Source organism: Magnusiomyces paraingens, assembly GCF_902498895.1.
Source record: "Magnusiomyces paraingens strain CBS 517.90 genome assembly, contig: contig2, whole genome shotgun sequence".
Taxonomy (NCBI): domain Eukaryota; kingdom Fungi; phylum Ascomycota; class Dipodascomycetes; order Dipodascales; family Dipodascaceae; genus Magnusiomyces; species Magnusiomyces paraingens.
In genome coordinates, this window is record NW_022474068.1 from 4,803,378 (window position 1) to 4,829,422 (window position 26,045).

General features: G+C 35.0%; 6 protein-coding genes across 6 annotated transcripts; 3 read left to right on the plus strand and 3 right to left on the minus strand.

Annotated features, from left to right (window-relative positions):
- Window positions 1–207: 207 nt before the first annotated feature.
- SAPINGB_P003246 (uncharacterized protein) lies at window positions 208–2,904 on the plus strand (the record flags this gene model as incomplete). The annotated part of the gene is made up of 1 exon (XM_031997964.1): window positions 208–2,904. One exon carries the CDS (start codon window positions 208–210, stop codon window positions 2,902–2,904), a length of 2,697 nt encoding a protein of 898 aa, XP_031853855.1.
- A 200-nt stretch (window positions 2,905–3,104) lies between these two features.
- Window positions 3,105–6,187, minus strand: SAPINGB_P003247 (uncharacterized protein; the record flags this gene model as incomplete). Its single annotated transcript, XM_031997965.1, has 2 exons — window positions 3,105–4,833; window positions 5,376–6,187. The coding sequence occupies 2 exons, from the start codon at window positions 6,185–6,187 to the stop codon at window positions 3,105–3,107; spliced, it is 2,541 nt and encodes an 846-aa protein (XP_031853856.1).
- A 620-nt stretch (window positions 6,188–6,807) lies between these two features.
- Window positions 6,808–11,570, plus strand: SAPINGB_P003248 (uncharacterized protein; the record flags this gene model as incomplete). Its single annotated transcript, XM_031997966.1, has 2 exons — window positions 6,808–7,197; window positions 7,251–11,570. The coding sequence occupies 2 exons, from the start codon at window positions 6,808–6,810 to the stop codon at window positions 11,568–11,570; spliced, it is 4,710 nt and encodes a 1,569-aa protein (XP_031853857.1).
- Window positions 11,571–11,702: 132 nt separating this feature from the next.
- On the minus strand, window positions 11,703–12,215 carry SAPINGB_P003249 (uncharacterized protein; the record flags this gene model as incomplete). Its single annotated transcript, XM_031997967.1, has 3 exons — window positions 11,703–11,941; window positions 12,001–12,078; window positions 12,140–12,215. 3 exons carry the CDS (start codon window positions 12,213–12,215, stop codon window positions 11,703–11,705), a joined length of 393 nt encoding a protein of 130 aa, XP_031853858.1.
- A 577-nt stretch (window positions 12,216–12,792) lies between these two features.
- Window positions 12,793–13,729, plus strand: SAPINGB_P003250 (uncharacterized protein; the record flags this gene model as incomplete). Its single annotated transcript, XM_031997968.1, has 3 exons — window positions 12,793–12,913; window positions 12,996–13,079; window positions 13,143–13,729. The coding sequence occupies 3 exons, from the start codon at window positions 12,793–12,795 to the stop codon at window positions 13,727–13,729; spliced, it is 792 nt and encodes a 263-aa protein (XP_031853859.1).
- Window positions 13,730–16,446: 2,717 nt separating this feature from the next.
- SAPINGB_P003251 (uncharacterized protein) lies at window positions 16,447–17,361 on the minus strand (the record flags this gene model as incomplete). Its single annotated transcript, XM_031997969.1, has 5 exons — window positions 16,447–16,694; window positions 16,758–16,812; window positions 16,869–16,898; window positions 16,957–17,171; window positions 17,334–17,361. The coding sequence occupies 5 exons, from the start codon at window positions 17,359–17,361 to the stop codon at window positions 16,447–16,449; spliced, it is 576 nt and encodes a 191-aa protein (XP_031853860.1).
- Window positions 17,362–26,045: the final 8,684 nt, after the last annotated feature.

Consider the following 26,045-nt stretch of genomic DNA (forward strand, 5'->3'; position numbering starts at 1 on the left):
ATATATATCTTTATAAACTCTGAATTTTTTTTGACTTTTTATTTTTTTAATCATTCACAAAATTTCAAAAAAATATCCAAACCAAAGAATTTTTTTTTGAATTTTTTTTTTTGACTCCATATTCGGCATAGGGAATATCTTATTTTGTATTGTCATAGCTGTCATAATTACATACAATAAGCTGTCACAAAAACAAAAAAAAAAAAAATGGGTGGCGGACAAACACCAATCAGAAATCAGAAATTTAACACTAAAGATGCAACTTACTCAAGTCACAACAGCAACAACATTAATACGGAGTCATTGGAATCGCCCACAATCCAGAATCAAAGTAAGATATCAAATAACAAAGACGAAAGCAATATCAATAAACAGGAAATTTCTTATTTTGACGACAAAAATAGTATTGAAGATGATGAGTCTACGCGTCATCAGCCATTAAATCTATTACCCTTTTTACAATCCCAGCAAGTTAGCCGAAGCAGTAGTGGAAGCAGTACCAAACACCTTCAATCGCCTGTTGAAAGTCGGAATTCAAAGCCTCTTCTTTCAAAATCTATTAATAATGCAGATAAAGATAAAAATATACTAAAAATTAAAAAAGAGGTATCACATGGCTCTGAAGAAGCTTTTCACATCCAAAAATCTATCGAGGCTAAGGATTCAAGACTGCCGCAAGGTGAGCCATATCCATTTACGTCGGAAGAGCTACAGAAACCAAATAATGATCACCAAAACCAAAATATAGTTTCTCCAACCTCTTCAAATTCCTCTTCTTTTTTTTTTTCTTCTTCAGCTTCTAGCCAACAGTCAGAACTAGAAAGGGTAGTCCCTCGGCTTTTTGGAAGTCATATTAATGTACATCAGACAACAGCTAATAGCGGCAATATTTCAAATGGCCCACTTGCTCAAAATAGTCAAGAAAATAAACGTATTTCATCTGGAATAACATCAAGAGAAAAAAGAAGCACATTAGATAGTATTACAGTTTCAGTATCTGATAAAGACTTAGAAAAGCAAATGGAGTCAAATGCAACAATACGGTCTGCATCAGAAATATGTTCTCCGCAACAAGAAAATACTTATCAAAACGAAATTTATAGCCCAAGTCCAAAGATGAATGAGAAAACTCACGAAAAAATTAATGATGGTGAAGGTCGTGGAGAAAGCAACAGTAGTGGCGGGATTAATACAACTACGATGGCTATAGGTGGTCAAGGTTCTCTTTCTAGCGGAGATAGCCATGAAAACAGGAGCACACGCTGGTCTAATAAAGATCTTTTACCTGTTCCCAGCGACAAACGCACTTATACCGCCGTTTCATACATTTGGTTTTGGATGGTTGCTGGCTCTTCAGTCACCACATGGAGTATTGGCGGGTCTCTTTTGGACAGTGGTCTTTCTGCCAAACTTGCCATCACTTGTATTGTTGTTGGCTCTATAATAATTGGGTGTTTGTCATTTTTATGTGGGTGGATTGGGCGCCAGTATCATATTGGCTACACAGTCACTGCCCGGTCAGAATATGGTATCTATGGATCTTTTGTTTTGATAGTCATTCGGCTCTTTGTTTTAATTATGTGGTTTTCCATTCAAGCGTATTGGGGTGGTCAGGCAATGAGAGTTTTGATTGGAGCCATTATTCCTGGATTTGTTAACGGCTCTCTTTCAGGGTTGATTTCAGAATCGTCTCATTTACAAAAGAATGATCTTATAAGCATTTTTATTTTTCTTTTATTCTATGTTTCTCTAGTTGTGTTTGTTCCGCCTGAACGAATGCAATTTCCTTTTGCATTAACCTTTTTGGCCTTTTTGGGAACCATGATTGGGTTGCTGAGTTGGGCTATGGCTGAGACTCATGGTAAAATTGGACCTTTATTTTACAGTACGCGCAACAATTCAAACCTAAGCACTGGATGGATAGTTATGCAAGGGATTACAAGTGTTGTTGGTACTTGGAGTGGTGGTTCACTAAGTCATTCGGACTGGACGCGGTTTGCCAAAAATTCATACTCACCTATTCTCAGTCAGTTTGTTTTTGCACCAATTGTTATTGTCGTTACTTCTTTTATTGGAATTGTAGTGACAAGTGCATCAGGCCTAATTTTCGGCATTTCTCCACAAGCTGCTCATCCATGGAATCCAATAAATCTTTTAGCCCAACTGCAAACATTTTACCATGATAGTAGTCGTGCTCGTGCTGGAGTTTTTTTTGCATCCTTGGGACTTGTTTCTTCTCAGATTTTCATTGCAACGGTTCTCAATAGCATTTCAGCATCCTTAGACATGAGCGCCCTATTACCCAGACATTTGAATATTAAACGTGGGGCGCTTTTAATGGCACCAATAGCTGTGCTTGTACAGCCGTGGCAACTGAGTAACAATTCAGGAATTTTTCTTGTGGTGCTAGGAGGGTTTGGTATCTTTATGGTGAGTGGGATTGGTGTTTCTATTGGCAGTTTTTTTTTCAAACTACGTCGGAATGTTTCTCTTCAAGATCTATTTTGCGGTAATCGTTCAAGCATCTACTGGAATACCGGAGGGTTTTCTATTGTAGGGTTGTCATCTTTTACTTTGGGATTTGTGTTTTTAATTCCTGGATGGGCTTACACCATAAAAAATGCACAGCGCGCACGTTATATTGCAGACGGTAAAACCACGGAGCAAGATGCAGGGCCTGCTTATAACAATGGGTGGATGCGTGTATACAGTCTCTCTTCGCTTTTGGGGGTAGTATTTGCTTGTGTCAGTATTGTTGTTTTGTCGTTGATAAAAAACTACTTCTTTATGAATGGCGTCGGAGGCTTAAAAAGGCTTGGCAAAGAAAGAGACGACTCCAAAAAAAGTGGCATTAATAAAATGACAATTTCCAAAAAGATTGGTTTTATTTTAAATTGTAAATAAATAAATAAAGTCTGTTTAAATTATTCATCCAGCTTCAAGCTGAGGTAATGCAAAAAACACTATACATATAACAATATACTGAAACTAATAACAATTAATATTTAATAATACAGGAGTAAGAATAAGGTTTGAATGAGATAATTCGTTTGTTGATTTCAAAAAAAAATTCTTGGTATCACTTAAATGGAATACCAAATCTTTTATTTGAGTTTCAAGTTACCATTGATGTATTTGTTAAACATGGCAAGCGAATTCTTTGGTTGGTCGTAAGGAACCATATGGCCCGCATTGTAAACTCTCAAGAAGGTAAAGTGCTCGTAGTTAAACTTCTGACCAGCTTCTTTACCATCAACAAGCCAAGGTTCAACCTTAGCGTTAGCCATGCCTGTAGAACCAGACCACTGCAGTTGGCGGACCCAAGCCTGGTTACCAAGCCAATTGCAAATGAAATCCTTGTCACCGGCATAAATAAGGACTGGGACATTCTTAGAGAGCACATCAGTGACAGCAGTGTAATATGGCTTCATCCAATCTCCAGCAGTCAAAAAGTTTCTATTCACATCAAAGTTGCAGCCAGTGTAAGTATCAACCTTAGCACCGACGGCCTGCTTGACGAAATCTTGGTTGAGATACTTGTCAACAAAATCAAGGTCATCATAACACAAACTGCTTTTACCACAAGGAGTGCGAATATCATAAACATTCTTTCCAGTTTGCTGATAGGGTCCAATCATGACATTGTTGCAGTATATCGCGGCAGGAGTGCAAATCCAGGCAGATTGGGAAGAGTAGCAAGCTTGAATAAGGCGATCACATCTAGGCTGAGCATTATACATACCCTGGCATTGATCATCATCAAGGACAGGAGGGGCGCCGCCCTTTCCACAAGCCATAGGGGCATATTGATCATACTGTCTGAGAGGATCAGTAAGACCATTGCCAACAAGAATAGAGGTAAGGTTAAAGTTTCTATCACTATGAGAAAGAATTTCAGAAGCAAAGACGGGAATATAATGACCAGCATAAGATTCACCAGCAATATGGAAGTCAAGAGGAGCGTATTCAGGAAAAGCTTGGAAAAAGAGTTTAAGGAAAGCATAAGTGTCCTTGGAAGCGGCAATCGTGTCAGACACGGTATCGCCTTCAGTGTAAGAGTAACCGGTATTAACAGGCTGGTCAAGGAAAATAACAGTAGCATTGTTATTCCAAGAGTATGGGTTCTTGACTACCTTCAGGTTTTTGTCAATGCGAGCAGGACCAAGCTCAAAAAAAAGACCAGTGAGAGAGGAACAGCCAGGTCCGCCATTAAGCCAAAGAACAATAGGATCGTTCTTGGGGTCGTTGCGCGACTCAAAACTCCAGAAAAACAAATGCTTACCATCTGCAACATCAAGGTAACCGGAGTACTGTTTAGTCGAATCAACTCCTAAAACCTCGGGAGACTTGAAACGTAAACTGTGGTTAGGAAGAGCCTGGTTAACAACAACGCCTTCCCAACCTGCAGCTTCAAACTCTTCCTTTTCCTTTTCAGTTTGCTCTTTAGGTTTTTCTTGAGAAGTGGCAAAAGACTTAAGAGGACTGCTAAAAGAATTGATAGAGCTCTTAAGGCTTTGCTTGGCCTTAAACTTGAGCTCTGCAACAGAGTCAGGGAATTTTTCAAGAACCTCGGCCCACACATCGACGGCATTGTCAGGAATCTGGTCCCAGGTTTGTCCAAGAGATGACGCGACTGAACCAATAAGACGCTGAGCCATACGCTGGTTTTCGTTGGAGGGTTTGTAATCGTGGGCGGCCTCGGATTTATCAAAAAGTCCAGAAAGACCAAGTCGGAGTTGGCTAAAAGAGCTCAAGTCGAGAGCCGAGGCGTACGACGCGAGAGCCAACACAGCGGCATGAGAGAATTTCATTATATACAGAAGAGAAACGCGTCTTGTCTGTTAGTTAAGTGTAAGAATAAAGAAAGTGGTTAATATTAAAAAAATTAATTGTAAAAAAGTTCAATGTGATAGGGATGTAGAAAGAGGAAAAGCAGTAAAAAAAAAAAAAGGGAAAAGAAAAAAAAAAAAAAGAAAGAGAAAAATAACTGGGGGAGGAAATGCGACTGTTTAAATACTGTGGCAAATCTTATCGCCTAAGCCCTGGTAGTGCACAAAATTATGTCATATTTTCAGCAATCTCCGCACCAACTAACTGGCTGGATAAGCCGCCTGGGAAGGAGACTGGCTAGCTTTATGAGAAGCAGTTGACCTTTTGGGAAACTGGTTTTATATATTTAATGTATCTGTTTAATTACCGGAGGATCTTTTCGCAAATATTTTGACTATCGCGTGTGAGATCCCTGAAAATTTTAATGTTTTGCAGTTTCATTATCACATTAACCGTGTCGACTAAAATGGTCTATGTTTCAACGCTACACTGAGATTGCCAACAAAATTACTACTAACACTACTACCAGTACGACCAAAACGCACATTGACCAGTTACGCTTTTTGCGCTGATATTCATTAGCTGTCACCAGCTCGTCGACTGCGCTGTGCGTGTTGGCCGCCATGTCGGTTACATTGTCTTCTACCGAGTCAATTTGCTCACCTTGCTGAGTAACCAGAGTTCCTAGGTCTCTAAAAATGGCATTAATTTCCGCAATCCCTTCCTGTATTGTGCGAATCTCTAGCTCACGCTCTTGAAGAAGGCTTTGTTGAAAATCCACGTCTTCTTGACGCACCACATCTAGCATTTGCTCTTGAGCAGATTCTCGAAATTCACCAGACGGGTGATCTTGTAATTGTTCTGTAAGCTGTTTGTGGTGGAGGTGCTCACTTAAGCTTTCATATTGGCCATTACCACTATCATCGTAGTCATTTTTTCTCTCTAAAAGATGAGAACGCTCGCTGCTTGAGGCATTGCTATCCTTTTGAGCTTCTATCAGAACAGCATGTTGAACCTCTGCTAGATCTCGTTGTTGTGATTGGAACTGCTTCAACAGTTGATCAAATTCTCTCTGAAGTCTCTCTTGAGACAAAACCTGCTGTTTTGTCAGCTGTCGCGTATCCCAATCCAAAAGTGTTTGCAAGTCAGACCGTGATTGCTTGAGCAGCGCAGCAGCTTCTTCCACTAAATCGACAATTCGGTAATCTAATTTTGTTGAGTTTTTGCGTGCCTTTTGGCGCGACAGAAGCTTTTGCACACTGTTTACCTTGGTACTCGCATCATACAAGTGATCTGCGAGAGAACTACTCAACTGATCAAAATTGATGGGTGTACCCTGGGATTCCAAATCTGGCATGATGTATAATATTATTGATTTTTATTTAATTATTTTTTTATATTTCCAACGAGCGACCTGCGTTCCTTGTTTGAAAAACTCTTTATGTTATACTTATAAAACATATATCAGTGAACCGGGTTGAGATTTTGTATAGTCAGGCTTGGTTTGGTGGTTTCGACTAGGAAATCCGCGCAAAGCCGAAAATGGGGGAGACACGGCGGCTGGGTTTAGTTGGGCGGCTGGATGGTCCCCTTTTGGATTAAAGATGGGTGGGGCAGCAAACCCAAATGGATTTCACACTTACTTATTTGGGAAAAGGTCAAGTGAGCAAATATAATCATTATTAATCATTTGTTGATGATAAGTAATGATTAGTAATAACTTTATTATGTAATGTAAACCGCGAAAAATCCACGCCACGCGTAAATGTTATTTTCAAAAAAATATATTTGGGAAACAAGTCGTGTTTTGTTTTGTTTTGTTTTTATTTTGGTTGGTTAGATTTTTGTTTACTTTTACTTTTACTTTTACTTTTACTTTTACCTTTACCTTTTCCTTTTCCTTTCTCTTGTTTACTATCTTTACCATCTTTCACATCTTTCACATTCACCAATACCAAATATATTAAACCCTAGCTAATGTCTAGTCGAAAAGAAAAGCTTGCAGAGCTTGCGGCTCTTAGAAAGAGTGGGAAGTCCCGTTTATCGACTTATAAAATTAATGAAGATTCCCTGTACGATGTCGTTGACGAGGATGCCAGTAATAACCATTATGACGATGACGATGATTTCATTGAAGTCAATGATGGTGATCACGGATATTCTCGAAACGACGGTTCTAATGATATTGGAGGCTATAAGAACAACTATTACTCCGATGATGATGACCGTGACAAAAAGGGATCGAGAAAGTCTAAGAATAAAGACAAACGACGCAAAGCACAGTCCCCACCCCCCCCTCCACCGGAAAATAAAATTAAAAGCAGAGATATTTCTGAAATGTTCAAAAAAGCTGCAAAATCAAAATCTGTATGTTAATTTAAAGGTAGTAACAGCGTTGATTTCGACCTAACCATTTTTAGAAACAATTAAAGAAAAATGACGATGATTTAGAAGCCATGATTTCTAGTCTTGGAAATGGAGTTAAAAAACCTTCAACTTTAAAAAGACCAATTTCATCTTCTATATCAAGTACAAAAGCTTTGGAAAAGGATCCTTTTTCGGAAAATTACGGTGATCTTATAGATAGTCTTGGGCCCAGCAAGCATATTATAAAAAAAGCAAAAACTTCAATATTTTCTAAATCAAACCAGGAACCGCCCATAGATATTGAGATGCATTCGCCTTCATCACCTATTACCGACCATAAAAAAGAAGAAGAATACGAAGAAGAAGAAGAAGAAGAAGAAAGCGATTCAGATATTGACGAGCCAGCTCCTCTAATGCCTGGTGCTAATTATAAATCTGTTGTAAACAAAACATCTCAAAAGCCAGTAAGCATTAACATCAATTCTACCCCTAAACCATCTCTAGCACCTATTCAATCTCCAACAAAGTCACCTTTTTCACCAATATCTTCACCTTCGCGTCCCGAATTTTCACCGACAAAGTTAGCCCAACCTCTTACACCTGCTCCTGCTCAAAGCTCTCGTCCAGATACGCCGGCTTGGATGAGTCTTAATGAAACTTTGTTATCTAATGTACTAGATGAAAAGCATACACATGATGATCAAAATATTTCCAATTTTTCTTCTGAAGACGTTGTCGAGGATGACGGTAAATTGCGTATATTTTGGACAGATTATCATGACTTTGGTTCTCGCCTGGGTCTTTTTGGCAAAGTTAAAAACAAAAAAACTGGCAAGTTTGGAAGCGTTTTCCTTGTGGTAAATAACATTCAGCGTGAACTTTACTTTTTACCCAAACGCGAAAATAATGGAGAAGATGGTCAGGTTCCTGTTCTTGACGTTTATGCCGAAGTTTGTAAAACTCTTTCTAACTATGGGATAAATAACTTTCGTTCCAAACCTGTTACTAAAAAGTACGCTTTTGAAATACCCGATGTTCCAGCAGAAGCAGAATATTTACAAGTTTTATACAATTATGAGAATTTCAACCAACATGTTTTACCGGCAGATATTCAGGGAGAGACTTTTTCTCATGTTTTTGGAACTAATACAGCACTATTTGAACAATTTGTATTGTCTCGTAATGTTATGGGTCCATGCTGGTTAGAAATCGAATCTCCCGATTTTTCATCAATCCATAATGCTTCTTGGTGTAATCTCGAAGTTGCTGCTGATTCTCCTTTAAAAGTCTCTGTTGTTTCCGAATCAGAGGTTAATTTTCCTACCCCTCCACTTACTGTCATGTCTTTATCACTTCGCACGGTCATGAATAAAAAGGAAAATAAACAGGAAGTTGCCGCTATAAGTGCCCGAATTTACACTGAAATGGCACATGATACAACAGCCAATCCCACAGAGTTGCCATCTTTTGTCTTCACCTATGTGAGACCAGTTACAGGAGGTGTATTTCCTATGGGTTTTGAGCGTGAAATGAATGACAAACGGCAAAACAGCAAAATTCGAAATACTGTACGAACATTTCGCGATGAGTCAGGCATGTTAGCTGAGTTCCTCAAGCAGATTCAACGATTTGACCCTGACGTATTCGTGGGCCATTCTTTAGAGAATGTTCATTTTAATATTTTGTCTCATCGTATCCGTGATAAGAGAATTTCTGGATGGTCTCGTCTAGGCAGATATCGTCAAACTTCCTGGCCTAATGGATTTGGCCGTGGAAATGACATTAATTTCCAGCGTCAAGTTGCCACAGGTCGTTTGCTTCTTGATATTTCCAATACTTACGGTCAATCACTTACCATGAAGTGTGATAGTTGGACTTTGACGGAAATGACCAAATTATACCTCAACGATCAAGAGAGACTTGATCAGCCACTCGATGCGGGAAAGAGTGACTGGGTGACAACTTCAAGTGGCTTATATGAATATCTCATGCACAATGAAACAGATACCTTTTTTTCCATTGCAATTGCTTTTCGTACGCAAATGCTGGCGCTTTCAAAACAACTAACAAATATTGCTGGTAACTCTTGGGCACGATCTCTTACAGGTACTCGTGCGGAGCGAAATGAATTTATTTTACTTCATGAGTTTCATCGACAAAACTATATTCTTCCAGATAAGTACTCTTCTCAGAAAAAATCTCAATCAACTGCCAATGGGGCACACAAAAATGGATCATCGAAAGCTTCACAAGTCGCATCACAAGATTTTCACCATCATGATGAAGATGATTTAGACGATCCTTCAGCAACACAAACACATCAACCTGGTAAAAAGAAAGAAAAGTATAAGGGTGGTCTTGTTTTTGAACCAGAACGTGGTCTTTATGACAAAATTATTTTAGTCATGGACTTCAACTCTTTATACCCCAGCATCATTCAAGAGTTTAATATTTGCTTTACTACCGTGGACCGTAGAGCCTATAATACCAAAATTGCTAATGGGGAAGAGCCTGATGGTTATGACGAGGAAATTCTTACTCTTCCAGATAGATCAGTTCCTTTGGGAATTTTTCCACGTCTTGTCCAAGCACTTGTTCAGCGTCGTCGAGCAGTAAAGAACAATATGAAAGATCCTAAAGCTACCCCGACACAAAAGGCTCAATGGGATATTAAGCAACAAGCTCTAAAACTTACCGCGAATTCCATGTATGGTTGTTTAGGCTATGTGCGGTCGCGGTTTTATGCTCGGCCACTTGCTGTTTTGACAACATATAAGGGCCGTGAGATTCTCATGGCAACTAAAACACTTGCAGAAACAAATGGGCTTCAAGTTATTTATGGAGATACTGACTCTGTTATGATTAACACCAATGTTGATCAGTACGATGAGGCTCTCAAAATCGGTAATGATTTCAAGTCTCAAGTAAATCAACGTTACAAACTACTTGAAATTGACATAGATAATGTTTTTAGACGAATGCTTTTGCACGCCAAAAAGAAGTACGCAGCTGTTAACATGTCTGGTCCTGAAAACAATAAAGATACTCGCATGGATATTGAAGTTAAGGGTTTGGATATGAAACGTCGTGAATACTGTATTTTGTCAAAAGAGGCTTCCAAGTATGCATTAAACGAGATTTTGGGTACCGATTCTTCTGAAACAGCTATTGAGAATATCCATGAATATTTAAGAAAGCTCGCAACACGAGTACGTGAAAATAAGGTCCCTCTTGGTCAATATTTAATTCGCAACAGACTAGGAAAAAATCCCAAAGATTACCCTGGTGGTGGTTTGACACTACCTCATGTTGTTGTTGCACGACGACTTATTTCTCATGGCGAGGTTGTGCGACCAGACGACATTATTTCATATGTAATTGCTGAAAAAGAGGAAAAAACTGGCGAAGATGTGAATATGGAAGATGATGTCGATATTTCTGAAGAGGGTATAGAAGGTTCTAAGCCATTTAATAATCGACACCCGGCCCAGCGAGCATTAACAAGAAAAGAAATTGATGATTCCAATGGTCTTTACCGGCCAGATTCTGAATATTACCTCACACGTCAGATCTTGCCACCTCTTGAGCGTCTTGTTGCCCCGATGAGCGGGACAAATGCCATGAGACTAGCTGATTGTTTAGGTTTAAACCTAAGTAAATACCAATCAAGGGCTAATGGTGGAAATGGAAATAATGATGGAAAAGAAATATCATTCACTCCATTTCAAAGCACCATTGATGATAGCGAGCGATTCCGAGATTCTACCACATTTATGATTGCTTGTGGATCATGCTCTAAAACCTTTGCATTTATTGGGCTGAATTCTTCTGATGCTCATGAATCTTCTGTGGTAACTGCAAACGGTGTACGTTGTTCCCATTGTCTTGAGAGTGTTCCTATGTCTCGAGTGAATGCACAACTTGAAGTTCAGTTGCGATCGCAAATGGCACAGTATTATGCCGCTTGGGTTTCATGCTCTGAATGTGGCACTAGGACACGACAAATTAGCGTTTATGGGCGACGGTGTCTGAATGTTGTTGAAACCGCAAATGGTGTGTTTCAAGCATGTGGTGGACTCGTTTCTTTTGAATATGGAGATTTACGAATGTACAATCAACTTATTTATTATGACAGTCTGTTTGATGTGGATCGCGCTAGGCGCCGAGTACAAAAACGACTAGAGCTCATAGAAAAAGGATCTGCTGATGGAGAAGTCGTTGCAGCTGTTAAAAAAGAGTTTAATACCATCAATGCTTTGGCAGAGCATAATCGTGGGCGGTTTGCTTCCACTCGTGGAGTTGTGGAAAAATATATGACACAATGTGGTCGCCGGTATGTGGACATGAAGGAAATTTTTGCATTTGCACGCTAATCGAGTATTTTTTACTTAATTTTGATTTTGATTTTGATTTTGGATAACTTCATATGTAATAATGAACTTGCATTAAAAAATATATAAAAATATAAATTCTGAAGTTTATAATCCTAAAATTTAAAATAATGGCTAAGCGGTATTTGTGGAAAGGGTGGGTTCCTCGGTAGTATAGCTGGTCACAGTTGTGATCAGTGGAGACGTAATTTCTTCTGGCTCTGAGTCTTCATATGTGTTTTCAATGATGAAACGAGGTCCAGAGTTACCAAAGCATAAGCTACAAGAGCTTATGCAGGCAACACAACATATAGAAAATATGACGCCTATAAACACACCGCAAAGAGCAAAAACTGGGGAAAGTAAGTATATCACTGAAAGAAGATTTAATGTGTTAGATTTTGTTAGAGAAGTAAAAGCTCAATTTACTTACTAAAAGCACCAAAAATAATAATAAAAATAATAAAAAGTATCTGATATACGGGATTGTCGTCAAAGCCATTTCGAAAATCTATGAATGATTTCGTTAATTGAGGCTTTTTCTGGTTATATGATCTGAGCGTTTAACTCACCAGATAAGAGAGCAACATCTCGAGCGACAAGAGTTGTAAGCTGAGAAGAGCCTGGTAACATAAGAATCGGAGCCATTTTGAATTTAAAATTTAGTATATTATGATGATGAAGATGATGATGATGATGATAATAACTATGTTAAATATATATATATAGTAAGGTTTAAATAAAAAAATCTAAAACTCAGCCCAATAAACAAAATTTTCGGTTATCTCACGAAGAGGCTATAAAATGTAAGCCCTGCCACAAGACTTAAAGCTTTGTTTAGGCGCATCTTGTATAACTTCTGGTTGTTGCTGTATTTTTTTTTTAGAAATACTATATATATATCAAAAAAAAAATAATAATAATAAACCTATTCAGTTTTTAAAACGTATATAAACTAACAAAATTGCCCAGCTTCATTTGCTGTTACTCCGGGGCTGTGTTCCTGCTAATACGTGGAGAGGAAGAAGGCATCAGTGGCTTGGGAGGGCTTGTTGCGGCTAAGCCGCACTCTCTCACCCCTCGACATACTTTATATATAAACTCACCAAACCTCCTCTTTTTCTACCAGAACTCGTTTTTTTTTTTTTTTTTTTTAAATTTTAAATTTTTTAATTTTTTTTCACTACCCAAACTATTTATATTAAGTGCTACAATTTTTAACAAAATGGCACCAACTATTTTATTACCACTTCTCGATCAGTTTTCGATCCCAAAAACTGACTTTTGTCCTTATAATATTCTGCTACCTCGCGACTTTATAGGAGAAGTTAAAAATACAACCCAGTGTAAGTGCCTTTAGAATAAAGAAAACAGACTAAAGAAAATATTTCTATTTTAAGATTTTTGCTAACTTGCTAAATTATATAGCCTTTTCAAGCTGGGATAGTTGTATGAACAACACAGCTTGTAAATGGATTGCTATTATTGGCATCATTCTGGCCTGCCTAGTGGGTAAGTAACTATTATAAGATTCATTTTTAGCTGATGTTGTTTATTAACATACGATTTTTTTAGGTATTTGGATTCTTGGTACTATCTTTCAATGTCTTTTTTACGGAGTTGGTTTCTTTGCTTCTCTTTGCTGTCTTTGTACTGCTTGCTGCTGTCGTGGAAAGAATAAAAATTATCGTGACACTCAATCTTCTTATAACCCTGGAGCTATGCCACCGCTGCCCCATCAAACAAATTACTATGTGAATAATACCTATCAACCCGAACCTAATCCAGGACCGAAAATTACACCTGCTTGGGAAACATATTCTAAGGATGGAACTGCATCTGTGTCTTCAGTTCCGCCACAGATGCCTCAGCAATCGGCACAAAATGGAGGCTTTTTTTCGGGCATTGGTAACAACGGTGTTGGCTATCAACGTCTAGGTGAAAATACAGCCTATGGTGGTGCTAGCACTACTTACCAGGGCAATCAGGGATCAGCCATTGAAATGAGCCCGTATCCCCTCGGTGAAAACTCAAGCTACTACAATGATAATCAAAGCGATATGGGTAATACACGCCATTATTACAACAATTCAAATGACCCATTTAAAGATTCCACTGCCACTAAACCATATGGGTCTCAAGATCCTCCCCCCTACAAATAATGACCGAGATGATGGCTAGTATTTTGCTTTTTTTTTTAATTTTTATATACAAGGCGTTTAAAATGAATTTGGTTTTTAAATTATCTAAGTTGCAAGTGATAAAAAATCCAGCTTTTAAACAGTTCATCAAACCAAGACTTGATTGAATGTCTTATTCTTAAAATAACTATCATTTTCTAAAATCTTCCACACTCTACAACCACTTTGTAATCAAGATTATTATAATTGCCAGTCTCTTCTTTTTGGTTTTTTTGTAAAAAAAAAGGTCCAGATCCTGGTATCATATAAAGCTTATAAGGTCATACAATTTCTTACTTTGGGACTACGCGACAAGTCAAAAACTAATCCAGGAGACGCCACAGTTTTGAAATTTTCATCAAAGTCCATTTTTCTTTGTTGTTGTAACTTTGTATAATTATTGTGATGTATAGTGATTTCGTATCGTTGAATACGCGTACCTGGCGCGAAACTTATCTACGTCAACAACACACCGTATGCCCTCGAAGAGACACGCAGTCACAATTTTGGTGAGTGCCTTTTAAATTGATCAACGTTTTCATCTCCTTGGCGACACTTTTTTTTTGTCTACCCCTTTAGAAAATTCACTTATTTAAGTCAGCCTTGTTCAAAGTGCTTAAACTAATCGTGGGGAACAACATCTCCTTAAGAGTCTTGTGGTGTTACAAAGGATGACCCATTTAATGGTGAAAAAGGCCAAATTTGTCTTTTTCGATTTTAATATATTCCAACTGAGGGCACTTTCAAAGTATCATATTTTGCTTAAGACTTGCTAATGTAAAGCTTACACATACAAATTCCAGGTTGCGAAAAAACATGGGCCTTTCTCCAGCCGTTTCTGTCGTTCCAAAAGTTTTATAGAAAATGATGTTGTTGTATCATCAGAACCAACACTCTCAACATTCTTAGTATGGCTACTGTTTGTTCGAGAACAGCTGTCATTTTCTCCATCATAGTAGCCTACAGAAACTTTAATTGCTTCAGTGTTATCGCTATTATTAAGAAGGGAATTTTGTTTTGATCTGATCTGATTTCGGTACTGCCTCTGACCTACGATTCTTCGAAAGTCAAAGCCTGCAAAATCATTATTGTTTCTCTTATTATATTTTTGAATGTTGTATACAAGGCTTATACACTTCTGAGTGAACTTCCAATTAGTCATGCATTGAAAGCAAGTCAAAGTCAGTTCCATAATTCAATCTTTGAATTTTGGGAATTGTGAAAGAAATTGCAACCCAGAACTACTAACAGATCGACTTTTTTAAAAACATAGATATCTAAGTCAAGCACCTTATCAAATTCTTTGGTTATAAATGACTTTTCAAAACAAAAGTACCACTTTTTCTATGGACCTAACATGCGGCAAACTTAACTTATCAATTAGTGTTGGGGATCTTCTTTCACTTCGCCCTTCCTCGGTGATATCATTAGTTTCACTTGCATTTTCATCGTCTTATGCCTCAGGATGCTGATGATTGTGACATCGTAAATGGCATCATTGTTATCAACATCAATGTATGTGATGGTTTACAAAAACAATCTTGAGTAGGAAATCCTGCAGCATATATGGTTGGAGGTATTGGCGACCAGTTCACAGTACTCGTAATTACCTTTAAGATGGTTTATTGTGTGCATCGTTACACTGTTGAATCCGATATTGTTCAACTGCTACTTTTTTATGCTTGGGTGAGAATTAAAATCATCTCTCAGTCAGTAACTTTGAAAAATGCCTGTGACATTAAGTACGCCCTCCTAAAGCTCTAAAGCTTCCAGATTTTTGATACATTGCGAAAGCCGTAAGTCTGTAATATAGATGTGCAAACATTCTATTTGCATTGCTGTATTAATTATAATTGATACCGAAAAACCATTATCGTAGTTACACATATAAGCACATGACTGGGCCAAATATGTATATTGATGTTGGTGCAGTTTGGAATATTGAGAAGATCTCGGGCCAGCATAGATTTCCAAAAGCAATCATATTATTGACAGTTTCAATACCAGAAATAACAAATCCCGATCTTAAAAAAGAAATAGAATCAAGTTTATATGGTTCCAGTATGTCATATAGATGGTCTTTTAAGCAAGCATGATCCGCAAATTTATAAACTTTTCAATCAAAAAAAGCTACCAAGATGTTTGCTAATTATTTTATAATATATTCGTCTTTTATTGAACAGATGTCATTGAGAGAGCCTCAGAGAACCTTATTATTCTCTACAAAAACTCGGGAATAAACCGAGACTTGTAGTGTTCTGGAAATAGAAGCATGTAGGCTGAAATAGGCTGGCTGCAGAACGTTGATACTTATCCTAGCTCTGGTTTTCGGTCATGTATTCATTCGGTAAAACTGTTACATGTTACTAAATTTGCTCGCTAAACCTATGGTGTAAACGGCACTGATGTTTGGCAAAGAGACTTGATGTTCTGTAATGAAAGATAATAATAATAATGATTGATACTCTATCAACTTAGTTTTATGTGGCCTAGACCTTCCGTGCGATTTAAAATGTACTGGAGAAAACATGGCAGTTCCTCTGAGCTTATAAAGTGTATAAAAATGTTTGTATTTAATTAAAAAGGAAGACTAGTTGTGAGACTATGGATTATGGATCATGGGAAAAGGAGCGATGATTTGAGTTCTTTTTTGTTTGGGTTTCCTTTTATTTTTTTCCCTCCTAGTTATCATACCTAATTTACTTAGATACAGCTTCCGCCGTAGAAACAGAAGCAGAAACTGGCTCAGGAGCAACTTCTTGTAACGTGATAGCACTGGCATCATCTTCAACAACGCGCTCTGGCTGAGCACGAAGAGTAGAAGGTGCTGTTTGAGCCTCTAGATCAATTTCCTCCCCAGTCTCAGTGACTTGTCCTAATCTTTGGTGAGGGGTATCTACTTGATGAAGAGCATGATATTTAGCAGATCGCTTTCTAGATAGCAGTCCTAATAAATGTTAGTTGATAATGAGAAGAAATAAGATTAATTAAAGATAATGATGTAACTCACTTTTGTGGTACCAGGCAGAGAGTGCGATTGCCGAAATACTTCCCGCAGCATTATACTGTAAATGAAAATAAATTAGCAAAATGAATGTTTGAATATCAATTCTTTACATACAAGAATATCCTTAAAGTCGAATTCTCGATACTGAAAAAAAGTTAGCAGGTTGTCTATTTATAGTCGAAATAATGAGAAAAATACATACAGGAGAAAAGTTTTGTGCAAATTCAGAGCCAATTCCCAGGAAAACTGTGCACACCAAGAAAGTAAGATTAATACTCTTCTTTCTTGATGAGTCAATTGTCCAGTAAAACACTAAAGTTAAGATGAAAAAAGTAATGGCATGAAGAGCCTTGTCATAACCGAGGTGGATATCGGCGAAACCAAGGTATGCACTCAAAGCACAAAGAACCAAAAATGCTGTAAATTTAAAAATATATATAAATATAACAGGTTAATAAAAGGCGCGTTAATTGATTTTGTATATTCGGCAAAAAAAAAAAAAAAATGAAATAAAGCCATAATTAATGCATCAGAAATTTGAGCATGTTAGATATTAATATTTAAAAAAAAAACACGTACCAGCAGCAAAGGAATTTCGAATTTTCATTTTTGAAGATTACCAAGAAGTATCTTAAAGTCAAAATGAGATTATTCCGGGTAAATTTAAAGGCGGATAACTTTTATGAGATTTGTCTTCTTCTACTTTCCTTTTAAGAAGAAAAGAAATGGCTATTTGAACTCAACTTATACTATTATAGTTTTAAAAAGGTAATAAAATGGTGGAAGATGGAGGTCAGGTAATTGAGTTAGCAGGTGGCTTGCAAAAAATTGTAATACATTCTGTCATTGCAACCCCCAAGTTTTTTATAGTAGGTAGATTACATGAAAGCCAATTTTTGTCATGGATCTTCTTATTATCAGATTAATATGATCACAGTTGACAATTACATAACTGAGACTTGATATAAGTTAAGATGATATCAATTGAAAATCACCTGTTCTTAGAAAAAATCTGCATCACAATTAGATGTACTGTGATTTTGTAAACCCCAGTATGGTCGGGTAATCCTCAGTGCAAATAAGTCGTCTGTTCCAAAACGATTTGCGCTGTAAATTTTTAAATGGGTGCGCATCAAAGGAATCTTTAGTCACTTTTTCCTCATCTTACGAGATTTGCTTAAAAATAGAGTATAAGTAGTGACCGTACTTATAAACGCTAATACTTCTTTTGATTTTATCAATATCGTTAGTTATCTTGACCCAAAAAGAAAATTATAAGACCTCTTTCTTAAAACAAAATAATTTATTTTTTTGATCGTTTAACGATAAAACAATAATATTGATGTCATGATTTTTTATTAATAATTTTTAAATTATTTGATATGAATAGCCGATTAGGATATTGTTTCTTAAAAAAATTATAAAGTAAACCTGTATTTACAATGTTGAGTTTTTGACCATTTTAAATCGGTTCCCTTTTAGAAGGGAGGTAATTAGATATATTGCATTACGTAATACTTTCTGCGTGTATTGTAGAAGGGAGAATCCGAACCAAATCTTGAATTCTCAATTCAAACACACATGAGAGACCTACAACACCTGAACAAAATCAAAAAAAAAAATCAAAAAAAATTGTTAGAAATGATATGATCATGATAAGAAAAAATGATAAAATATCAGAAATACCTTATTTTTTAGTTTTAAGTTTTATTTCAGAAAGTTTTAACTTGAAAATGCAAAACGCGACTCCTGACAAAAGTTGTTCCGTAGTTCAAGAATGTCTCGTTAATTACCAGAGCCACTACCTATCCCAGCATGTTGATTTGATTTCAGTATGCTAAATATTGGAGTAAACATTTCTTTTTGGCTTGGTTCGAATATTAAGGGGTTGAATTTCCTTAACGCTATTTCATCTGAGTACAATATACCTTTGATGGGATCCAAGATTAAACTAAGAATTGTTAAAATAGTTTCGTCTAATTTCAAAATTTTCATATTCAAGGTGTGGATCAAGTATTGTTTTCCATCTTCAAATTTATTATTGATATTTCAAGAGAAGTATAGAAAAAAAATATTAATGAGGTGTGGAGAACAGATAAGAGTTTAAGAAAATTTTTGGTGATGGTGAGGATAAAACACAGCCCCTTATGGTGATAAAAAGGGGTATACATACAGAACATTTAACATATTGGACTGCTCAACAAAAAACACTAACAAAATGAAAATAGATCAAGGATCATTTACCATGCTTTATGCCATCATATCAGACACAATTTTGGGTCAATTTTGGGTTTTTGGAATATCTTGAAGAGTACTGTCTGATAAATTTGACCATTCAAAATTTCTCAGTACAATTTTCTTTATGAACAAGTTTCTCCATATATTTGTTTCAAGACAAGTCGTGATCGTAAATTTTCCAAACATGTGAGAGGACAATTGGAAGTTTGCTGAATTCCACAATTTGCAAAGATTTAATAGCTACTAAATTCAACAATAAGAATCTTGAGTCCCATCAATCTATCTTTTGTATTTTACTTCAATCTTTTGAGTCTGTAATTATTGACCTCAATTCTCAGTTTGCAAAAGAGATAAAAAAAAAACCTCAATTTGCGTTAGCTATATCTCATTGTCGATATTATATCAAAATAAACAAGTCCGCATCAAATCTTTTAAAACTATAATTAAGAGCAAGTTTTTCAATGACTAACAAGTAATGCTCAATGTAACAATTTTTTTATGATTTTTCAACGAAATGTTACTTACTATCGACTTGGTAGTTAATATGACTTTTAGTTTTAAATCCATTTACAAAAAGGCAAGACAAATTTCTAAACCGACAAAGCTTGAATTATCTGTTGCAGTTTATGCTTTCTTAAATTGAGGACTGCATGTTGTTGAAGATTTTTGTGATTTTAGAGATAAAGCTCTCAGTATATCTTATCTCGTCCATCTGCTATGAGAGTTATTCTGTCAAAGGCTACACCCGAAAAACATGGCAATTGCAATGTTTATCTTATGGATAACAATATTAAATTTATGTCGGGCAGTGAGAAACACCCTTGGATAAACTTGTTAAATGTTCACAGTAAGGATGAGAATTCAATAAAAATTGCAAAGATTTATAAAAGGCATAGATAACCTTATGAATAACCTTAAATCGTAAATACTACATATATGAGAATAATACCAATTTGTTCTTTGAAAGATCCCAAGAAACATTCTTGGGTTAATTTAACCTTTGAAAATATAGATTGACAACCTTTATTCATGTTTTTTTTTTTTTTTTTTTTTTTTTTGATTATATGCTATCGTACCAGTAAAATACATTAATACACAGTAGAAAAATAGAGTTTGAAAAAATTGGGTGGAAGGTTAAAATTTTTGTTCGGATTTTGTGTGCTAATTCTTTTAGTAAAAAAAATTAGCATGGGAAAAAATTAGACTGAATTCAACAGTGTACCAAAGTCACTCATTAGTTATGAAAATGGCCTGGCTAGTTTTTTTTAAATTCTTACATGTACACGAGAAATTGAAACATGACCTTGTATAAAAAAATTGCACTTAGTTCATATACTATGTACTGCAGTTTTAATGACCTTGTGACTATGATTTCTTAGAAGAAGTTTTAAAGAGTTTGACGCGTCATGTTTGAAGTAAAATAAATAAGGCAAATTTGCCCTTTAAAGGTAGGACTTGCCTAATTTTGATAATGGGTTAGGCCACCTGCTTACTGTTTGAAGGCGGGCTGGATATGTGGATTCAGGGAAAGTTCGTTAAAGTGCAACTGAGGCTTTGATGATAATAAAAGATTCTTAATCATGATAATAATATAGTAAAAATTGAAATCAGTTTTTTTTAGTCTTTAATTCTCCTTACAGTTATTTATCATCAAAAGCCCCGGAATGCAAAAGAATGAAGGAGAGTGCAGGCTTGAGATAACTAATTGTTCCTTATCTTATACAAGGTCACCCATTTAGTCCATATAGGGAGGGCTTCTAACTTCAAGAATACGCTTAGGCTAAGTCTTAATGTGTGTTGCGCGCTTTTTTTTTTCTCTGCACAACTGCATAACTATTCTCGCATGTTTGCTTATAAGCAAAGAAAAAAAAAGAAAAAACATTTTTGATTATTCAAAAAAAAAAAAAAAGGCATTATGAGATATGTTAGATCCTTTATGAAAGACACGACAAGAAAAAAAAAAAGCTTAGAAATTTTAGTTTAGTTTAAACATTTTTTTGACTGATGAAGAATTCGGTTTGTGAAGCGTTTGAAAAGTTATTGAAAAAAAATATACAGAAATTGCCATGGTTTTGGTAATTATTGTTTTGAAGCCATTGAACCTGGTAAAAAATAAAAAATAAAAAAAATAAAATAAAAAATAAAATAAAATATAAAAAATAATATAAAAAATAATATAAAAAATAATATAAAAAATAAAATAAAAAATGATATAAAAAATAAAAAAATAAAAAAATAAAACGAGGAAAAAACGCGCTTACCAACATATGATCTTTAGGTTTAGACCATTTCTTTTAAATGGTTTCCTAAATCAAAAAAAAAAAAAAAATTGGTTTTGGTTTTGGTTTTGATTTTGATTTTTCTTTTTCAATACGCATTTTTGATCAAGACTAGGACGTTTACAATATTTAAGCTTAGGTACTAGATTGCTTGTAAATAGCTAGTTTTTTTAAAACAAAAGGAATTTGGCTATTTTAGTTCGGAATTTTATCAATGAATACTGTGGATAAAATTCTAAAATCTTTGTTTTCTTGAACAAATAAGTTTACCAGACTTGCTACGGCCGTTAGAAATAGACAAGTATTTCTTGTGTTACCATGAAATGATTTACTTTGTCATAATCTTAAAGATGCGTAATCCGCAATTGTTAAAGCAACTGAAAGGGTTCAGCAAACGTTGAGTATTCCTCGAGATATATTTACAATTATATTTACTTTTTCTCCTAAAACCAACCTTTTAAATTAAACAAATTCATTAGCAGTAAAATAAATTTTTTTTTTTCTATTTATTCAATGCTTTCAAATCTTGTATGAATTTTTTTTTTAGTAAACATATTTTTCTTCTACGTAAAATCAAAACACAACCTTGTATCTTAAGGAGCCTTGTCGCTTAGTATCAACATGGATAAGAGTACATATATGTACAATCACTCCTTGTTCTATAAACAAGGAATGAAAAATACAGACAAGGAGTGAAAAAAAAAGATCAACTCTGGATACAAACTTAAAAACTTAAAAACTTAAAAAAAGAAATTGTTTATCGATCTCGATAGAAAAATAGGATTGGAATAGCAAGACTTTCCCGAAAAAAAAGCAAAGAGAGTTATTCCAATAATAATTATAATGGAAAAAGGGGAAATATAAATGCAAACTAAATTCTACAGTCAATCACTTACAGATTTACACCAGTAGCCGTTACTCGGTAACAATCAAAGAGATTAAAAGATCTTTGGATCAGTCCACTATCCTGTTATTTATGAATTTAAAATTGCAAGATCGAAGACAAATTTAAGTCCAAGAATAAAAAATTTTTTTTCTCGAAACCAGAGCCTTGTTTGGATATATGGATTACAAGTATTTAAAAAAAAAAAGAAACTTTAAAGAAATAAAGATTTTATCTTAGCAACATTTTGAATTGACAAAACCAGTCTAGTTTGACAAAAATATCTACCCTGACTTTTCCCCTTTCCTTTGAAAGTACCAGGACCCAAAAAAAAAAAAAAAAAAAAAAAAAAAAAACAGTGTGTAGCAGGGATAGGAAAAGCATACAAACCGACAGACAGGCAGACAAGCTTGCAACTCTTGGATTTTTCCCGTTAACTAGTAACATGATGCAAAATGGCTTTAAGATGCTGGCCTTTTACTTACCACCCCTGAAACATTTTAGTATCCTGCTTGAGCTCTCATTGAGTTAAGAGTGCTTTCAAGAAAATGCTAAATGTTCACACAAATTCACTGTAAAAAGACTTTCAGCCAGCAAGATTAAGCTTGTTTTTCAATCAATACCCCTGAAAAGAAAGAAAGAAAGAAAGATGAAAAGCCTAAAGAAAATGATCTGATTTTTCAAGTAAACTTTTCTTCCATAAAAGACACAATAGTAATTAAATCAATTCTTCTTTTAAAGAATTTAAATGATTCATTTTGACTTTTTTTCCGTTTTATCTTTAGAAAGAAGACATCTTGATTTAGTTTTTCAAGGGTTTCATGAAAAAATTTCAAGTATACCTTAGATAAGTGGTAGCCGACATGAACAAGAAGGTATACAGTTTAAAATGGGACCCTCTAATTATTTACAAGACTCAAAATGGTTAAATAATAATTAACAGAATCAAAACTCTGGTAATAAATGTAAGACCAAGAACCAGAATATAGGAACTAAACAATATACTTTGGATTTTGGCACAAGTAAGAAAGCAGGCATAAAGAAGGAGAGAGTACAGCGACAAAGCTCAATTATCTGTGCAGTGAGTTTAAAATATAATTTTATTTTTTTATTTTAAGCGACTAGAAGACAAAAATGTAAGGATAAGTGATAGTTAACTTTGGTTCTTCATGGTGATGCAACCATATATGGTTATATATATAAAAATCTCAGAAAATTGGTGCACTAAAAGTCAGTTGTTAAAGGTTGTTTAAGTTTTGCGGAAAAAGAAGAAAAAGAAGAAGAAGAAGTTAGAAAAAGGTTTAATGACCTGGACATGTCCGCCAAATATTAATTTGCATTAATTTCCAGATACTTTACAATAGAGCATAATTTGTAGAAAATTATCTTATAAAGTTACGGTTGGTTTAAGTGTGCAACCTTTCAATGAACCACCGACGTATACAACATCATATTCTGAATTATTTTTTTTTTTTTCACAAAGTACTAAAAAAACCTATTCTCATATGAATATTTATTTAAATATACAGCCATTTCTCTTAAGTTTTCATTCAAACCTGTAGAAATATTTTAACAGAAAAAAGTGCCGCGGGAGTCCGTCGCATGTATTTGCATCACTGCAGCTGTACAATTGTTCATATTAGCTCTAGTTGCAGAGTTAAATGAATACCGCGGAGCCCGCCGCTGCCTATTGCACACACCCAGAAAGTCTTGTAGAAATCTTGTAGAAAACCAAAAAAAAAAAAGGTTCGACAAACATCCGTTTGTACATAACTTCTAACTGAGTGAATGTGTGCATATATGTGAGTCCGCGGGACCTTCACCCCAAAAGGTCTTGAGAGTCAAGAAAAGTGGACCCAAAAGTACTCAAAGGAGTAGAGATCCCGAAGCCGCGGTAGCTCACCGAAAGAACGAAAGAACGAAAGAACGAAGAAAAAACAAAAGGAAAGTTTCCAATGTATGTACTCCAAAAGAAGGATTATAATTATGAGAGAGAAAGAGACATTGAAGAGTACTAAAAATTTTTGAAAGTCTGAAAATACTAAAAGAAAGAAAGAAAGAAAGAAAGAAAGAAAGAAAGAAAGAAAGAAATAAATAAATAAATAAATAAATAAAAAAACAAAGCAAAACCTCCAATCCTGAAAAGCTTTAATCATGAGTTTTTTTTAACTTTAACGGAATAAATGAATTATTCTTTTTCTTTTTTTTTTTTCTATTATAACGTTTTCACATCATGGGTCCTAACGGGTCCGCTGCATTCCTCTCTCAAAGTCAATTGATTCCATGAGTCTGGAACAGCGAGGCTCCGGCAAATATTCCGCCCATCTCAATAAAATATATATTTTAATTTGTATTTAATGAAAAAAATATTATTATCATTATTATCAATATTATATTGTCACATCCTTCCTTTAAATATAGTAGTTGTAGTATGGACAATATAATTATAATATTTATTATAATAAATATTTTATGAATCGAAAATAAATTGAAACATCAAAAACAAAAAACAAAAAACAAGTGAAGGTGGAATGATACTCACAATTGAAGGCTTTTTTTTTTTTTTTTTATCTTTGGAGCATTCGTTTTTTTAGCAAATTTATTTTGTTTATTTGTTTATTTGTTTATATATTCATTGGACCTAATACTTGAGCTTTGTGGGCCATTTTTTTCTTCTTCTTTGGTTCATAACTGGACATGTGAAACTATGCGTCCGAAATAGCAATGCTTTGTATTTGCACCTCCAACATTTTGGGAAAAGGTCTATTGTGATATTGCTCTCTTTATTCCCAATTTGTAAATTCTTAAATTATTTGGCAATTGCTTATTTGGTTCTATTGACATACGCGATACCTCTCAAATTCAAAGTTGTGAATTTGGAAAATGGCGCAGACTTTTGGTCTTATCAAATCTAGTAGAAGCTCTTTTGCGGATTGCATTTTAATCTGTTGATTCTTGAAGATCTTTTGCTGCACAGACAGCTTTTTTTCGCTTTGGATGCAAGGCAAGCCTGCGTTAGAAGGTATTTTGATTATTTTGATTTTTTTTGATTATTGACTTTACAAAATTATTATTTACAGTGGTTAGTATTGTCAGATATATTACAGTCTTATAGGGCTAAAGAAACTCATTGTGTCTGAGCTTTGTTCTTTCTAAAGATCTAGGTTTTTCTGAAGTGACAATGTAAAAATAATTATAAGAAATCAAAACGAATATAGTTTTGATTAAGGTGGGGTCAATCTCGACAAAGCTGTAAATAGCAAAGTAATAGTCAAGAAATAAAATAAGCTAAAATCAAAACATTTTAATTTTGAAATCTTTATTTATATTTTTTTTTATGTTTTCTTTCTTCTTCATCTTCGTCTTCTTATTATTTTATTTTTGCTTTGCTATCTCATATTTGTTGATAACCAGCCAAGCGCGCTTATAAGCTTATAAGCTTATAAGCTTATAACGATAACCAGTTTCTTTTTGATAAGGCACTCCCCCCTAATACTTTTGTGCCCCTTTTTTTATATTTAATTGTTATTAGATATATAGTTAACTTATCAGTGTTTATTTTGTTTCTTTTAATATTGGCTCGTTGTTTTTTTTTTAATTATTTAAGACGACTTTAAGGGCTGCACAAACATCTATCAAAGTGCTCTGGGACAATGAGTGTCAGACATTGCGAGGTCTTCAATCCGGCTGGACAAGATGAGAATTAATGAGTGTCTCAAAGAACCTGGTCAAGAAACGGGTTATGCTTAAGATGTGGTTTGCACGCGACTTTAAAGGTATCATCATTATCGATTCATTTATCCATTTATTCATAAAGATATCAATAAATAACAATAACAATAACAATAACTAACAATAATAGAGACTAATATAATTTTAAACTTAGGGAGT